The 18,789-nt window shown below is 40.7% G+C and overlaps 1 protein-coding gene across 2 annotated transcripts in view; it reads left to right on the top strand.

Moving 5' to 3' along the window:
* Window positions 1–18,789, top strand: part of TMEFF1 (transmembrane protein with EGF like and two follistatin like domains 1) — a 117,293-nt gene that overhangs the window by 70,286 nt on the left and 28,218 nt on the right. For both annotated transcript variants that reach the window (XM_033062812.1, XM_033062820.2), the window contains exons 3-4: window positions 3,274–3,403; window positions 8,993–9,019. In XM_033062812.1, the coding sequence (XP_032918703.1) occupies window positions 3,274–3,403; window positions 8,993–9,019 (157 nt within the window). The remainder of the gene's footprint in view (window positions 1–3,273; window positions 3,404–8,992; window positions 9,020–18,789) is intronic.

The following is an 18,789-nucleotide window of genomic DNA, read 5'->3' on the forward strand; positions in this document are numbered from 1 at the left end:
TGTCAGGCTGGTGCTGTGACCACCTTCTTGGGGAGCCTGTTCCAGTGGGTGAAGAACCTTTTCCTGATATTCGACCCAAACCTCCCCACATTCCCTTTTTCAGCCCATTCCCTCGGGTCCTTCTCTGGTGACCACAGAGAAGAGATCAGTACCTGCCCCTCCTTTTCCCCTCACAAGGAAGTTTTAGACTGCAGTGAGGTCTGCATGGCACAGGGGTGTTTTGGGGAGCAGAGGGGCACAACTAATCACAGCCACCCCCGAACTAAGGCCAAGGCTGGCACAAACTTTCTTCAGATTAAGGAAAATGTATCACAAATTTCAATGTTGTTTGAAACAGCTATAATGTTGTGGCAGTAAGAGCGCTGCGGGCTCAAAGATCTTTTGCTGTACTTTGGATGAGTTTTACAAAACCTGAATGGAAAAACTGATCAACAGCTTGTGAGTGTGTTATGAACCAGTGGAGGAGGTAAGATGAGGTGAAGTGGGGCGAGGGGAGAGAGAGACATCAAGGAGCTCTTTTCCAATCTCAGTAAAAAAGACTTGCCAACAATCAGTTTAAGAAGATAACTGCTTTAATAGGAGACAATAGGAAAAGGAGCAAAGTGACAGTGAGCAAATCTCACAACCCATTCAGATGCTAGAAACTCTGAAATCACACAGCATTGGATGGAGCTCAGATGGATTTTCCCATGGCACACTGTGCCAAGCAGATCTTGTGCACGAAGAGATGCTCTCCCTTTTGGCTATTTGAATTATCAGAGGATAATTCAAGAAAACAATTTTACTTCTAAAGGGTGCTAGCAGGAGAACTTTGAGCTGTACTGTATCAAATCACTAAAGGCTTACTAAAATGTGAAAAAGGAATCCCTTTACTTTTCATTTTCTGTCCTCAGCACAGAACTTGCAAATTTAAAACATTACACAGAGACTTAAGGAGAATTGAGAATTATCTATATAACAGAGAATTACAGTAATTTCGTGATTATAAGCCGCACCATTTTGACTAAAATTTTGGTCTGAACCCAAAGTGCAGCTTATAATCAGGTGCGGCTTATATACGGACAAAGAACGAAAAGTTGCTGTTTTAGTTTGGAGGACAGGTGTCTGCTGAGAAAGGTAGGAGCTTCTCTTTGAAATGGAGAATGTAAACTTCCTCCCTCCAAATTATTATAATTTTGAGATCAAGGGCCTTTCAGGCAAAAATATGGGAATTAGGAATAACAGTTCTTTTCTAGGGAAATTAAAATAGAAATACAGTACTACAAAGAAACAAACTCCAAACCCTGACAAAGTCAGAGTACAACCTGACACCCCGTCAGGCAGGGTGTTGGCAGCAGTCCCATTAAATGGTGGCTGCATCCTCCTGCAGTGACAGATGTGATTCAGTTGAAGCAGTGCTCCTGCAGAAGGTGCAGTTTCCCTCCGGAGGTCCAGTGGTGATGTGGAGAAATCCAGTTTTCCTCTGGAGTGCAGTGGAGAAAGAGGCTCCCTTAGTGTCCCAAAACCTCTGTTTTTATCTTGGTAAGAAATGTTGGGCTCTTCTCCCGGCTGGAGCAACTTCCAATGGGATGCAGTAATTTTATCAGTCACACAGTGGGACTCAATGGACCATTAGCAGAAAATGACTCGCTGGAGGAAGGATGGGTTGTGAAAAGATAAAGAACAATGCCCTACCTGGTTTCAATGGATGGCCCATTAGCAGAATATCTCCCGTGGAGATAAGGATCACTGCCCCCACCCTCAAGAGATGGTGATGGAATAGATACCTTTTATCACACTCTGTATTGTAACCCAAGACAGTTGTCGACACCCGGACATGTGGTTTATAATCAGGTGTGGCTTATAATCGTGAAATTACTGTATCTATTAGAAAATATTGACTCCATCAGGAGTTACCTGTTAATTACTCTCTAGAAAGGACTGTTCAATATGGCATGTGACAGGACTGATGACTGGAGTGTCTGAGAGCTACTCACTATAAGAAAGTATTTCAAAACTGTTAAAAATAATTTTCAGATTTGGCATAATGATTTATTTCTGTCTGTACCTGCTTAGTTCATTTTCAGGCAGGAGGACAAAGGACTGGAGGGTAAAACCCTTCAAAACTATATTTTAAAATTTCAGTATTTTGGCCTTTATGTATGTCAAAGAATGAAGCAACTGTTGTGGGAGAGACTCTCATTTGGAATTTGTAGAAGAAACTCTTGTATTTTTAAGCCATTTTAGCTTAACTTATGTTGCTATTCCTGCATGCCCTCTCTCAGGTTGAACTATACCAGTTTAATCATAAACTTTGCATGGTTAAGTAATTTGGTGGTTAGTCTACAGCGTAACTACTATAATTTGGGTTTTGGTTTTGGTTGGCTTCTTTTTACATTGGGGTGTTGAAGATGCAAAAGGTGTCTGACATTACAGTTACCAATGCACCCCAAACAGAACAATATCTCTTTTTCCATATTGTGAAGCAGGGTTTGGATCTCTTGTTCAGCAGGAAGTTGTGCAGCACTCTCAGATGTCAGGCAGATTGGTGATCCCAGCATTTCAGTGTACATTATTTGTACAAGGGTTTTATAATCCATTTCTCTTAGAATATAAGAAAACAGCAAAATGCAGGTAGCTTCTGCAAAAGCTATTCTAAATGATAAATTTTCCATTCTTCCCTTTCTTTCTTTTTATTTGCATTAAATTCTACCAAATTCAAGATTTAAATTTTACAGTGTAGTAGTAGAAAAGCATTATTATAGTTATTGACCAAGTAAGACTCATGATGCTCTTGAATTTAACGAGAATGGTGATTGTTTTCCATCTCCTTTGTAAGACTGTTCTGACCAAAAAGGTCGTCAAATCTCCCCTTAAGCACTGTTCTCCTTAAATTCTCCTTTGCTCAGTTTCATCCCCCTGTGCCTAGTCATACTTTCTTGCATTATCTTGAAGAAGTTTTCTCCTTCCTCACTGTTTATCCTTCAAATACTTCTAGATGCCTGACATATTCCCTCTAGCCAGTGCCAAGTCCCACCATAGTTATTTTGTGCTTTTAATCTTTCCTACTGAATTCCTATGTTCAGTCCATGTGGAGTTAGACTATTATTTCAGTGATCCGTGAGGAATACTTGTAGTGATACTGAAAAACTAATACGTTTCAAATTGTTCTTTAGCAAAAAAGGGTTATAAAATGCTGTTAATAACACAGCTATCTTCCTGGATATTAATATGCAGTTGAGATTAATCACTTGATTTCTGTATGACTGGGTTATTTTATAATTTCTTTTCTAGTGTCACACAAACTATATTCCAGTTTGTGGATCAAATGGAGACACTTACCAAAATGAATGCTTCCTCAGGAGAGCTGCTTGCAAGCACCAGAAAGAGATAACAATGGTATCAAGAGGACCTTGTTATTCTGGTATGTAAAACATCACTTTGTGTCACTAATGAATGATGTTTTATGGTTAGCTCCTTAGTTTTGCCCTTAATTCCAACAGCTAAAATCTTCATGCTTTTCATAGAATGAAATAATGTGGAAAGCCCAAGTCCTCTTTAGGAATGGAACCTTTTCCTGGACAAGAAATCTGATATATCTTCTGATATGCTAACAGATTAATAAATAAACATTACAAGTTGAAATATTTTATCTGAGAAAATAGATTGAGAATGCTTCTGTGGTGCTCATGGAGAAACCTTGATATACATCAACAGGCTTTCAACAAATTTGGAGCAGGATCCAAATCAGCCATTTCTTTAGTATCTTTGATTTTTGGACATACAGAATTAGTGTGGCATCCAACAAGTGACACTGACCATCCTGATTGCTGCTCTGCCTGTATCCAAGGCATCATCTTTGACTTTGGGTCATTACATCGACTTTGGGTCGTTACATTGAAGATATGCATAACTTACAAAATCATTCCACCTCGTATTTCTAACAAACTTGCCTTTTTTGTCTTTCCACACACTTAAAGCATGGATTTCCAAATACAAATTTCAGATACATGGGACAGGTTTTCACTGGCTTGAATATTACAACATGCTCTTGGACACAGAAACATTAACCACCAGAGGTGTTCTGAACCTCTGAGTAAATTCAAAGCTGGTAAGACCAGACCCATAGCTGGCTTTCTCAGAATGAAATTAAATTACTCAGTAGTGTCAAAATCTGCAATCTTTGGTACATAAATAATACACACAAAATATTAAGTTGTGGGACATCCCTCATCTTTAGATACAGAATGGTTGCTCGGATTAATCTCAACAAGGTTGCATCTGTATGGCGGACAAAGCATGACCATGGATCAGATGCACACTCCATACTGACTTTATGTTGGTTAATTGCAATGACAATTTAGAGTTATCAGGCTTGGAGCTCACTGCTAGCTGCAGAATCTAATCTGGAAATTAGGGTAAATGCACGTGCAGGGTACCTAGTCCCAGTCCTCACTGCTGCCAGTCCCAGGTACCTCATTTAAATGCAGCAAGTTTCACACCAGCTGCTCCAGGCCTTTGACTGCAGCACAGACCTGTCCTGAGGTCTGGTTCATGTTAACTAGGGTCCAAAACAATCTGGTCCTAATACTGAAGGAAGCCCGTGTTTTGTGTCCAGCTCAGAAGCATAATTCCAGTATCCCTCAGGCAGATGACTAAATCTACTGTCTTTCCCAATCTCCCACCTGTAAATTATCTCCAGATGCTGCAGAAATAGGAAAAAAATACAGCCTATATTTGGAGAACTCACATATTACTATAACATACCCAAGAGGTATAGGAAGAACAAAAAGTGTTTGTTTGTATATGCATTCCACTCTACTAAGAAGAAGAAATTTCAAAATTAAAAATCGATTCTTCTCAACCTCAGGTTGCTGGCAGCTAATTACTACATTATTCAGCTAGTACAGGAATTTTTTTTCAACCTTTCTTCCCTTTTCTTTAAGTCCTACATAAAACCCAGGAAACGCAGCCTAATTTTTAACACTTAGTGTAACAGATAAAGAAACGTGCGGAAACACAACAGTCCAGAAAGCACTGAAAACACATTTGTAAAACAGAGGTTCTGATTCAGGCTGCATACTGCACTTACACTGTTGCAACTTTAAGTGCCTCGGCAGAGCTCCACTAGAATGGTACCTGCTGCTCCCTGAGTGTCTCATGTGCTTTGGGTGGCGTGAAAATATTGGATGATAAAAGCCATCATCCAGAACCTCTCCATGCCCTGCCAAGATGGTGACACATTTGTGCTCTTGATCTGTTACACCTATAATGGAGAAACAGATACTCAAATTAAAAGATGTTTTGTAGACCCCCATTAATTTTCAGTGGTTGCCTTTGAATTTGCTATTAAAATGCTTTGTTCTAGGGCATCCTTGGGAGACAAGTACAGATTCACTGGTTTCCCATCAGAGTTTTGTTTTTTCAAAGCAAAGCTTCATACTGGTGGGACTGACCCAAGACAATAGGATGAAATTCCTCCTTAGTGTTAGAACAACTGTTTAATATTTAAAGTATATCAGACTTCTGAATCTCACACCAGAATAAAATACCTCCCATTTGCTAAGGATTGATACCTTCTGTACCTACAGCACTAGAACAGCCTACATTGAGTGATTTAGTCACTAAATCATTATTCTGTTTCTTGGCAGGTAATATTTTGATTAAAATTTTACAGACATAGGTGATTTGCAGCATATTTATTTATTTCCTTTGTCGGAAGGCTGTCAGAGTTTCAAGACTCTAAATTATACAATGTTTTTAAAAAAGTCAATTATAGGTGCTTTTGAAATAAACAAAATGCAGATTTTGAAGTTAAAAATGGTTGTTTAGAGAAATGAAAGAGAATGTATGGCTGAAATTTTAGGTCTGCATATACATGTTTTAATATTGATTTTGACTGCTGCCCGATTTATATTATACGCACATGAAAATGTAACCACACAGTGATGTAGTACTTGATTATACTTGCAGTTTCTCAATGTTTCTTATTTATTTGGATATACATTATATATTTATTTAATATACATTTCACAGTTGTTTTATACATTTGGAAGCCACAGTCCATTGCTTTCGTTTGGGATATCTAAGTCAAAAAAAAAAAAAGAAAAAAAAGAAAAAAGGAGAGTAAAGCTATTTGCAGAACTAGAAAAAAAAACCATAGGAATTATTCTCTTAGGACTGGCTTATGGAAGGGTCCATTTGCTTAAAATTTGTCCCTCCTATTTTCCTTCCTGTTTGGACTTAGCAGTTTGCCCTAGATGGGGAAGAGATGGGTTCAATTTTCATGCTGCTTTGACTTAAAAGCTGTCCTTCCTGAATAACAGAGGCTGCAAGCATTTTTCTTTTTGGGGAGTTTTTCTGCCTCTGCACCAAAGCAGACCCACAGTACAGAAATGGCTCCTGTTCAGCAAGAACAAAAAAGGAGATTCTGTCTGTAGCTGAGTGCTTACAGCAGTCACATGCTGTGTCTGATCCAAGTCCTTCTTTGTGTATTTTATCCAGAAACTCCTTATGGATAAAAGCAGCTCACAGCAGAAGCCTGTTTATTTGTGTATTAGCATATTTTCATAGAATTTCACTTGGAAGGGACTTTAAAGATAATCCAGTTCCCATCTCACAGCTTTGGGTAGAGATATCTCCCACAGGTTGCTCAGAGCTCCATCCAGCCTGGCCTTGAACACCTTGAAGGAAAAGCCACGTATTTGGAAAAGGGTCATTTAAGTAAAGATAGAGATCAATCACTCCTCTTCTAATTACTGACCAGTGGCTGGGAGAATTGTTTGTGCCCAGCATCCTCACCTCTTTGAGCATCTTTCTTGACAGATCTTGGTGCATGGAGGCAACTGTTGAAAACCCTGAATTCATTAAGGGCCTGAAAAGAGCAGGGCTGCTTGTCCAAGTAAGCTGGAAAAAAATGCTACTCTTTTAACCAGCAGCTGCCTGGGAAAATCTAGCCAAGGCTCAGAAAAAGAAAAAAAAGAAGCAGGAACACCAGCTTAGTTTAGCATGGTTACCCTGGAGACGAGAGTCCTTGCATAGCTCCCAGGGAAAAGTTGAAAATGATACAGTGTTATAGAGGATGACACTTTTTAAAATTTTTTTAAGTCCTTTTTGAGAACTGAAAGTCCAGAGAAGTAGAAATTAATCTATCATGGTGCTGTGATGTCCTGCCAAGTGGACTTCTTGTATCCCAAGCCAATGATCTACAGGGATGGGTGGTCTGAGCATCAGCTCCATGATTTACAGGATGCTTTCCATGTGTGCTACCTGCCCTGCCCCACACACACAGGATTTCCCTCACACTGGGGCTGAGCAGCATTTCTCACCCCAGGGGAAAGCAGCCAGAGAGTGAGAGCTGGAAATAAAAACATGGAAAAAGTCAAGTTTCTTTGAGATATTTTGCCCTTTGTCTTTCATATGCATTACATGGTGAACTTGCTCAGATTTGTGTGCTTCCTCTCCCCCAAAACAGCTTATGACACAATTTCACCACCACAAATAAACCTGTCTATTAACTCATATAAGTAAATTATGCTCCTTCAAATTTCTTAATGAAGCAATACTACATCATAAGGCATATTTTTCAGTGACTCAACAATGACATTTTATATGTGATTGCCTGCTTTGTCAGTAAAGTGGGTCACTATCAATGGAAAAAGGAAGCTTCTAGTTTTTGCATTAATTTCTATAAGGTTATAAGCTCATAAGATTATAAGAACACCAAATAGTGGTATAGGAGAAAAGAAAGGAAAAATAAGGCAAAAGAAAAACAAACCTCTATTCCTGATACTCCATGTGACAGGAGATTATTTTTAATGTGTAAAGTGGCCCAGTAACGTGGAATTTCACACTTTCATCCACACACTAGAGGGAATTATTCTTAGAAATTCCTTAAAGAAAAGCAGGGGAAGGAACTGAGCAAACAGAGGGTTTGGTTTTTCCTCTGATATGAACAACGACCTCATGTGTGGAAGTAAGATTTCCACTCCTCTCTCTGTCTGGCCTCCTTCTTTCAGTTCTTAGCAAATAAACTCAGCTGCCTTCTCCATCATCAAAGCAGGCATGAAAGGAGAGGTGTGGGATGAGCAGAATGCATGCTCTGCTCCAATCCTCAGCTTCCAGAGAAGCTAATCTGATGGGAATGGGAAACAATTCACTGACAGCAGTTGCCATTCCATTCTCTCCTCTCCTCCTCTGAGCAAGAAAGACAGGAAGTTTTGTGGCTCAGTTTATGTGTTTAAGGGTTTGTTTATACTGCTGTGCTAGCTGGAGCCTGGGCAGAGTGCTGCCCAGCAGGATGCACATGCAAAATCCCTAAACAGATCCATGGTGCACTGAAGTAGAGTCAGTTGCCCGGGGGTGGTGAAGAAGCTCAAGTCCTGCTGACACTTGAACTGCTAATGCAAATGGGATCCCTTTGAAAGCTGTCACTCATCAGATGCTAATCCAGTCAGTCAAGTGTCAATGAAATAACGATGCCATTAGAACATCTTTATACGAAGTGATTGACTCAACTGAGAGAAGCTATTTTGTCATTAGATGACTTAAATAAACTCTGCTTGGAGGACTAGTTGTCTTCTGGAGGTACTCCTGCAGTCAGGTGATTTATGTGTTGATGTACTCCCTGAAGTACCACTCCCAGGGCCAGCGGATAAGGAAAAATGAACATTCTAAAAGTCAGACTTTGTACTCTGAATCTCTTTTGGATTTAATAAATTTTAATCTCTAACAGTTGAAGTTAAGAAAGATATTTGGTTTCAGTATTGAATAATGCTGTTCCTTGAGTAACATCTTGACAGGGAAGAGAGAGACTAAGGCACAGTGAGTATGGACAAACCACATTAAAGGATGCCAGACCTTATGCGAGATGTTTGTTTTTACAGCTGGCTCATGAAATGTAACATCTGTGTAATGTTTTACAGTGACAAGTTCCTGATCAAACAGCTGCTCCCGAAGCAATATTTTCATTTGCTTTCTCTTTTTTTTCTCTCCCCCTCTGTTTCTTTTTCAGATAATGGCTCTGGGTCAGGAGAAGGAGGTGAGTAACAAATTCCACTTATTTTTGGTTTTGGTCTTTCTTTTAAACTAATGTGTGCCAGTATTATACACACATATATATATACACACATGGCTACTGTATACCAGTATTGAGGGAAAATTATGGCACGTAAAATAAGCTTTAAGGTTGCATTGTTATTGGACCATTTCAGAACAGTACTGGTAGAGGAATAAATTGTAGTGTGCATTTCACCAATATTGCTTTTTCAGATTTGAACTATATAATTTTTCATTTGTTACCAGCAATGTAGTGCCATATTTAGATCCCTATTTCACCTGTATTTCTCTCCAGAAAATGACCATTCACAATAAATTCCTTACCATTTTTTCCCTTGCATTTATTTTCTTAGTGTCTAAAACATCTAGTTGTTCCCTTATGCTTGGTCAAACTCGTTGCCTAAAATATAGAACAATTGCATTATGATACGTATTTATATAAAGTATTTTACTAAAGTATTTTTTCATTCAAAGCCGTATATTCAAAGAGGGGAAGTAGCACACCTGGTGGTAGTAGAAGTGTTCCCATCTTTCAACACATCTTAATCTTCTTCCAAGGACTAAAAAAAAAATTATCTTAATTCTATCATTGATACTACTAACAAGAATACATATAGAATGAAAAACATGAGACAGAGATCTATAAAAACACAGAAAAACTGTTTTGCTTTTAGGCTTTGGTAGTATTAAGAAAGTGTTGCATTTCAAACTGATGCGACTGAGTTTTGAAGTGCTGTAAATCTCGTATAGATACATGAAAATGTGTTTTTGTGGAAAAACATCTATGGCATCACTGCATAGCTAAGTGTAACAGTTAGCTTTTCAAAAACCAGGAGCTATCTCACTCTTTTTTTCCTGTATGGAAGTGAAGGGCATCTCCCTTCCCTTTAATAAGCTGCTATCAGTAAATTCCTGCACTGCTGCTATAGCACAGGGCCATTCTCACCTTTGTCTCCTTTTGGGACAGTGTCTGAAGGAACAGTTTTCTGCTCAAACACTTCCTACTTCCACAGGAGACTTTTCTGATGCTTCATTCTCTTCCCCCAGCTCTGTTTGCTTCTCCTTCCCCCTTTGTTAGCCAGCCTGTGATTCCACTGCAACTGCTCCCTGCAAGCCAACCTTTCTGGCCTTGGTAATGCTATGCAGTTCTTGTAGGAGACAGATGACAGTAATTTAGTCCATGTTCCACTTTTATTTTTAGAGCAGTTTTAGGAAAGTTGGAATGCTGCTGAGATTAGTTGGGTTTGGGATTTTCTAACTGCATACAAAAATCCTGGTAAAAGTCCCTTGTAAATGTTACTGTGTTGATCTGGAGGAGATTGGCAGCCGACTGATAGATGTCAGGATTCTTTGGGTAACTTTACGAGCAGTTTGAAAAAACACAGGCTAGAACATGCTATGTTTTGTTGGCCGCCCAATGAAGAGGTGAAAGGGCAATGTTCAAATATACTGATGGCTTGATTTGGGGCAGGAGGCTGAACCCAAATCCACCTGTGGGGGCAAGAGAGACCTAGTGGGTTTCCCTTTGTCACTGCTGTTCTCTTTGTTCTCACTTGAAATGTTCATTGAGCTTGGGACAAAGAGTTGGGGAGGAAGTATTCATGCTGTGGAAAGGCTTTGTTAGCTGGGGCTCAGCATGCCAGTGCATTTGAATTATTTATGCAAAATAGAATGCCACCGGCTTAGAAGGTTTGGTGGTCCCTGGATACCTTGCAGAAGTAGTTGGTGCATTGTCTTGGGAGGTGGAATATGGAGATTCAGTTCACTTCAGGCAGAAAGAATTGAATCTGGTTCCCTTGGCCCCAGGTGAGTTTCTGCACTGCCTGGGTATTGAATTAAGAAGGAACAATGTACCCACTCTGTCTTCCAGCAGTTTTGTGACATTAGGCCTTCATTTATTGGGGTTTCTTCTGAGTCCCTTTGGGCCAACTGAAATGTTCCTTCTGTTCAGGATGAAAACAGTTGGGTTTAATTCTTAGTTTTACATTAAGGAAAAGGAAATTTAAATGAGACATTGAAAATCCTACTTGATTCTTCTTCCTTTCTTTTAATACATCTAAGCTATTTGTGACACAATGAGTTATTCCTGTCCCTGTGCACCTTCCTCACTGAACTGGGTGTTGGGTAATACTTCTGTGGGACAGCTGGTTAGTCTTCAGCATGTTGAGTCATTTTCTGTGTCTGAAAGCAATCCTTCAAAGAATGGAATCCACTGCTGCTTTGGTTACTGAACTCTACTCTAGCTGAAAATTCAAGGATATTTTTGTAACTAGAATTTAGGTTTTTTTTTTCATTATTCAAGTAGCTATAAAAGTGTTATGTGAAAACATTTTAATCTGAAAAGTCTTGCTAGAAGTTAAGGGAATTTAGAAGCAAAACCAGACTTCTAGAAGAGTGTTGGACCTATTGAGGATGGAGATGCATTGTTTGGAATCCAGACAAGAAGAAAGGATAGGAACCCAGGCAGAGGGTGAGCTGCAGGTTAAAAGTGCTCCATAGTGCCCTCCACAGTTCTGCCTCTCTGGTTATTTCAGCTATGGACTTCTGCTGCAGAGCTGCACCCTGGCCCAGCCTTCCCCATTTTCTTTTGGAGGAAGTCGGGATAAACTGAGATAAAATTATCACCCATGCTGGAATCTTTAATCTCATACCCCTGGATAAGGATGCTTAAATGGGAACCTAATTCCCTGGGAAACCTCTGTGCCCAATGGATTAGGTACAGCTGCTGCTCAGAAGCACAAGGGAGCTTCAGTTCCCTAAAAATTCAAGGATAAGTGAGAGAGAGACAGCAAGCAAGCAAACATACTAGCTTAGAGACTTGTGTTTTCTTCCTAGGATCTGCATTTCCAGCTGATAATCACAGAATCAGTGTTTGCTATGTTTCTCAAACATGCAATTAATGTGATTGTGTATGCACCAGTGATGCTTGCACACATGGAATGGATGAGCTCAGCTGCCTGTGTGCATTCAGGAGGCATTGCAAGTGCTGCGCAGATGCACTGTTTGCTGGTGGATTTTTAACTTTGAAAGAAAGCACAGTAATTTCACGACTATAAGGCGCACCCTTTTGACTAAAATTTTCCCTCGAACCTGGAAGTGCGCCTTATAGTCCGGTGTGCCTTATCTGATGTACAAATTTGCGACATTTGCCACCCCGGAAGTGCGAGCCTGCCGGCATCAGGGCACGCCCCCGCACAGGCAGGGGGAAAGCCACCGGAATCGGGGCATCCCCCGCGTGGGGCGGGCCCTCCGGCATCGGGGTAGTGGCCCCGCGGGGCGGGCTCTGCTGGCATTGGGGTGCCCCCCGCATGGGGAGGGGGAAAGCCGCTGGAATCGGAGCGGCTGCCACGCGGGGAGGGGGCAAGCAGCCAGAATCGGGGCAGCGGCAACACGGGGCAAGCCTGCTGGCATCGGGTCACCCAGAGCGCCAGGGGACTCCCGGAGCACACCGGCAGTGCGGGGTTCCCGGTGCGCCAGGGGAGCGCGTGACGCCCGGAGCACCAGGGAACTCCCGGAGCAGCGGGGCCCTGGGGACGCTGCACGGAGCGGCGGCGGGCATAGCCCAGCCCCGCCGGGTACAGGCGGGCCCGGGGACCCATGGCTGCCGGGTTGAGGCAGGGCCTAGGCCAGCAAGCGCGTGGGGGGAGCCGGGGGCGGAGCCTCGCTGCAAAAAAAAGTGCGCCTTATAGTCCGGTGCGCCTTATATGATCTACAATGTTGCGAATTTTGCTGACTCCCGGAGGGTGCACCTTATAGTCCAGTGCGCCTTATGGTTGTGAAATTACTGTACTGGGAAAGCATCCGAGTTGTGCTCTTCAGTTGCTATAGCTCTGCCTGAGACAGTCTCCACTGCTGAAATTAGCTGTTGGTCTCTTGTTTAGCTAAGATTTGTGCTACTGATTCACACTGTTTTTCATTTTCTGCATTTCATTGCAGAACAATCTCATTAATGATTCTGAAATTGACTTCACGCAGATTCTTCCTCCTACTCCCAAACTGTGTGATGTTAATGCGTTCATTTCTATGTTTAAAAAAAAAAAAAAGCAAAAAAGAAAAGTAGATTTAGAAAAAAGGGAAAAATCCACAAAAGTCCTTTTCCTCAAAGATCGTTTCAGACAATATCTTGCCTTAGTAGCTATAACGTGCTACAAGAAAAAACTCCTAGAGACTAAGGAACTGCTGGTTGAGGTTCTCCACAAATCATCTTTACTGTTACACAGATATTCTAGATTTTAGGAAAAGAATGAAGAGTGGGAGAATTTTTTCAGCCTAAATGAGATGAAGTACTATAATTTTTAAAGATGACACAATAGTATAGTTGGCCTCTGACATTCTGAATGAGCTATTCCCATTTTCTATGCTCTGTTAGCATTGAGTTGTAATAAAATGACCCATTTTTCTAATTTCAGAAGTCTGAAACTTCAATTAGCATAATAAAAGTTGTAGTCATGAAACCAAGCAGGTGGTCACTTGTGGCAATGGATATCCTGCACCACTTCTAATAAGAGTATATGGTTGTTAGTTCAGAAATGAGAGAAATTTCAAAAATCTCCATACTCTACCATTAAGTTTCACCCCTACAGAAGGCAACGTCAGGGAGCAGAGACTGAGCCTTTAAAGAGTCACCTAGCTGGGGTCATGGCTGAAGATGGTGGCATCCTTTAAATTTGCATGCAAGATGTGGGTTTCTCTTTGTATTCTCATATGAATCATTCTGCAATTTCCCTGTTCTGAAGAATACAGTCATAAAATTAGGCCCTTTGCTAAATCAATATTTTGTTAGACTTTGAGACTGAACTGGAGAAGGAGAAGGTAGAGGCTCAGATTTGTGTTCATCTCTGCCAGTTGTAAATTGGAACACTATTTGAATTGCTGGATGTATTTCCACAACTTGTAGATTGGGGCAAGAAAAATTATTCTGAGGCCATCACATGCATGTAAAAAAGTAGATTACCAGCTCACAGCTGCAGTGTTGACTTTGTGGTATGGTAAGGCCTTTGCAAGGATGTGTTGAAAACCATCAGTATTAGTTACATACACCATGAAAGAGCTAACAAATGGTAAAGGCTTTTCAAGACAGCCTCACAGAAAATCACTGTCCTAAAAGAGGCAGGTTCTCTGCTCTAGTAATCAGCCAACAAGGGTGAGATTTCTAAGTGTCCTACTATACCCATAACATTAATTTTTAATTCATTTTGTTTAGCGTTTGTCTGTGTACCTGAGCAAAATGCCCTTTTGATATTAAAAAAGTTGTAATGGTAGTTAGACAGATGGCACCCAATCATTTCAGGCTTTTAAGCTAAGGAAATAACATGCTTGCAATACATATAGCTAAGTTAATTATTATTAAAATAATTTGTTTTGAATTTCTAATCCCTCTGAAATTTAATAGCTGAAGTATCCTGTGATGAACGTCTAGCAGATTGCATTTAGTAATTAATAAATTGATATACAGTATGTGCTTTTTAGCAGGCTGCCATCTGTTCCTTCCCCTCACTGGGGACAACACTTATCCAGTAATTGTCACACAGTCAGGGTGGAATAAACACACACAATTCAGAGCCTTGAATATTTTCTATTTTAATTTCTACTAGTGCCACTGATTTGTTTTAATGTATTTTAATATGACTTGCAGAAACTTGATAGTGATTAGCACCCTGGATAGGAGGTAGCATCACGTCTTTTAGCTATTCTTATAATGGTGTGACTTAGAAAGATTCAAGTGCAGATTCCATCACGTGGCTTGTCACTGAGTATCACTTTAGCTCCAAATAGCCCTATTTATTGCTGTCAAGATCCTACTGGATGCAGATAAAATTAACACTGAAATAAAACAAGCGAGAATTGCTGTTTTTACAGCAAAGGTTCATAGAGGCAGAGACAAAGGCCCTAAATGTTCAGGCACTCTGTTGATGGAGACTTATTCTAAGTAGGTTTTTCAGGGATGCTGGAGCATGCTTGGAAAGATGCTGGAGCCAGAGGCACATAAAGACAGACTCCTTTTCCTTCTTGCACAGGATATGCAGCAAACAAGGACAGATTTGTCTCACATACTCTTCACTGGACCTGCAGAAAGACATCCAGTGTGTTCATGAAATTGTGGGACACCTCCCTTGGCATCTGCTGACTTTCATGTCCTTTTCTACCATCTTCTAGTCATGCTTATTTTCCCTGGTGCTTACTCTGAAGCTATTGTGTCTTCCTTTGCAGAAAAGGGAGTTAGCTGCATTTGAAGCAGGGCACTGGAGTGAATGGGGACTTGAGTTCTCTAAGTGGAGGTTCCTGCAGTGTGAAAGCTTATCCAGCCTTGCAATATGCCAGCTTTTCCTACTGTTATCCACAGTGTCATATGCACAGAAGCGAGCCAGAAGTTCCAGTTCTCAGGGATGTGAAATCCCTGACACCTTGTGAGGGTAGTGGTGGTAGGGAGTCTTACAGTCCTCACATCCTTTGCTTGTAGGTGTGCACTTTGTCATTGTCATATGCACTGGGCAACCCAATCAGCTTGGCTCAGTTGTGATTAGGGAACCAATCCTCAAACTCCCTCCTCCAGGCACCTCAGCCATAAGCAGACCTGGCATCCTCTGGCTAAACCTGTAATGCCCATTCTTGCAAAGTCCAGTCCCAAAGGCTGAATTTACTGAATTGTGCTTGAAGCAGAAGTGTGTGCTCCACACTGCACATGGAAAGGATCTTTCAGCCATGTATAACTCTCTGCTGTACCAATCCAGGCTTTGCTTCTAAGCCAGCTGGATGTTTGTATAAGAGAGCAGGACCTTCCACACTGCCAAATATTCCTTGTGCATACGATCCAGCAGCATGGTCAAGAGAATTCAAGACATCACTTGCCAGAATTTTGGGAGAATTAAGGGTAGTGTTCCACTTGCTTTAAATATATACTTACAGACAAAAAGAGAAGGTTTGCAGCTTTGTTTTGAATTATGCAAACAATCTCCTTTTTAACTAAGTGCGTCATTAAAGTTGCCCTAAAAGTTAATGGAATGTAGGATAAGTCACTAAGCTCTGGAGTGAATTGCAGTCCCTTATGTGTAATTCTGTGGACTGTGGTATTTTGAGAAGAATTTCCAGTGCTAGTTGTACTGAAGGAATTACAGTCAGAAATCTTTTTGAGATTAGTTGATCCCATAAAAATCATTATAATCCCAAACCAGTTAGGAATTGCTTTTCACAGGGGCCTTCCTGGACATTCTATCAAGGAATTCTATGTATACATGGCTACTGAGGAGTTGCAGCTCCCCGCCCTTCACTGGGAGCAGTGATAGATACAAATATACAGCACAGCTCCCTTTCCAAGCTATGCCTTAGGGCAGACCAAACTTCACCTTGACACAGATGGATGCTCTTGCTTTCAGCCTGATTGAAAGCCCTCAGCAGAAACCCAGCCACATTACCATTGTAGGAGCACACAAATGAGTTGCTGAGGGAAGCAATTTACTGCTGCCCAATTCCTCTGGAGCTGCTGTCCATTGGCAGGCTCCTACCCTGCAGCTCCTATGATACAGCTGGCCGTCTTCTGCAGAGGAATAATGACTCAAGGAGAAGTGTTAGGGAGCACAGCTCAGAGAGACAACTGGGAGTCACTGATCCTATCTTTGTGCCTTGTTTCTTCTGAAGGACAGCATTAATAAGGTGCTGACCTGAAACATGTAGGGAAGCTGAAAAGAGAGGCAAAATCAGCTTTCACTCAACATCAAATTAATATGTCAAGAAAAGAATTAATTGAGATACCAACAAAAGCAAGAAGAAGAAATTCTGTATTAATCTATATATCAATATTAGAAGCTTGAATAATAAACAAGAGGAGCCTGAACTGCTCATTTGGGAGCATATTTTGACCTAATTGTTACTACTGAAACCTACTGGGAAGATCCGATTGATTGGAATATTAAAATTAATGCCTACAACCTATGGAGGAACAATCAAATGTGGGGGAGAAAGGAGAAGGGAGAGACAATATGTCAAGGGATATGTTGCCTATTTGAAGATGTTTACACCAGAGAAATATTAATGGGTTAACATATTTTAACAGGATACACGTGTACAGGTCTGCTATGAGTTCTGGTTGAAAAACAATATTCATCTACTCTGTATTGGTGGGAAATTGTATTGTGGGGTATTGTATTGTGTTTTCTTGAAAGACTTTTCTTGGTTCCAGTCAGGACAACGTTCATTTCTGCAGTAGGCAGGAGGGGGCATGACCAGGACCCAGAAATTATTCTGTACCATCTTGCATCATTGCTGGGGGCAGGGGAAGGGGAGTTTTTTCCGGAAGGAATGGCTCTTTTCTGCATGGCTGCAGTCAGGATGGGTGCTGCAGTGTGCATTTTAGCATGTGAGTCACTCTCTCCTCTGTGCACTTTTATTAACATTTGCTGTTACTATTAGTTTTCTTATCTCATTGTCTCCAGTAAATTTTTCTTGCCCCAACCTATGAATTTTACTTTTTGTGCCTCCAGTTTGCCACTCCTTTCCACCATAGGGACAAAGGGGAGGGGAGAGCAGAGCCAGAGAGCAGCACATGATTTGGCGATTCTTGCTGGGGACACTGAATGGGGAGTACCATTCCTAAACCACAACAGGACATCAGTCTATATTATATGCAGTGTCTGACACTGTTACCACTCAAACAATACAGCTAGTAGTGAAAGATGCTTCTGAATATTGTAGGTGACCAATATACATGAAGTCCAACAAGTTCTGACCAAAAAACCGAAAAGTGACACTTTTTAAAAAAAAAAAACCCTAACTTTAAAAGGTAGAGAAAGCAAATTTAGGAAGTGGGGAGGAGAAGGAAAGCAGATAGAGAGAATTTTACATCAAATAGTGTATAGAAATAATGAACAAGAAGTTGTGGGCTATTATTCTGAAAATAAAAAGGTGTTGGGAGGATATTCACAGGAAGCAGAACTAGAGCTCAAGAGGGAGAGTATGTATGTTGCATGTGCTTGTGTGTATGTTACTTCTTTTGCTCCATTGCAAAATTGAAATGCTAATAGTGCAGTAGAAGTGCTCAGTAAAGCATTTTGGTTGCATTTGTAGTCAAGTCAGATAGTATAAATGGGATATGATGAAATATTTTCCATGCTAGTGGTACCATAGAAGGATATTAAGCACCAAATGTTGAAGAAGTATTTTGTAACCAGCAGGTTTGCCAGGTTTGCATCTTAAAGCTTTAAAAATGGGTGGTAGAGAATTCTCTAGGCTGTTGATGACTTTGTGTCTCTTTTTCTTCAATAGAATAATGATAAATAATATACAAATATTTTCAGAAAAGATAAATGTGATGACTGGGGGGAAACAGCCTCTTGTTCTGGCACCTATGAGAAGCACAGCAGTGAAATAGAAGGTGGAAAAAAAACTGGGTACAGAATTAAGTGAGGGAGAAAATATTAATGCCAGTCACTATGAGTTCATGGAAAACCTTTATTGAGAAAATTACCATTTTTTAAACTGATTTTTCCAAGAAAGGTATTTTTACAACAGAACATTTTATTTAAGTGTGCCACCACAGAGCCATAACCTTTCTCAGTGAAATGCCATCTTTAATCTTGCCCAAGTAACTAGAGAGCACAGCATCCACACATTGCACATCTAACATGAAAAAGTACTGCAAATCAATAGATCATGAAATGTTAAGGAGTTGGTAGAAAATGAGTGTGTTTCTAGAGACTGTTCTTGGCCTCATGACCCCTTCCACTGGTGGCCTGGGAGCAAATCAGTCAGCACTGCTTT

The sequence above is a fragment of the Catharus ustulatus genome, chromosome 1 (assembly GCF_009819885.2).
Source record: "Catharus ustulatus isolate bCatUst1 chromosome 1, bCatUst1.pri.v2, whole genome shotgun sequence".
Classification (NCBI taxonomy): domain Eukaryota; kingdom Metazoa; phylum Chordata; class Aves; order Passeriformes; family Turdidae; genus Catharus; species Catharus ustulatus.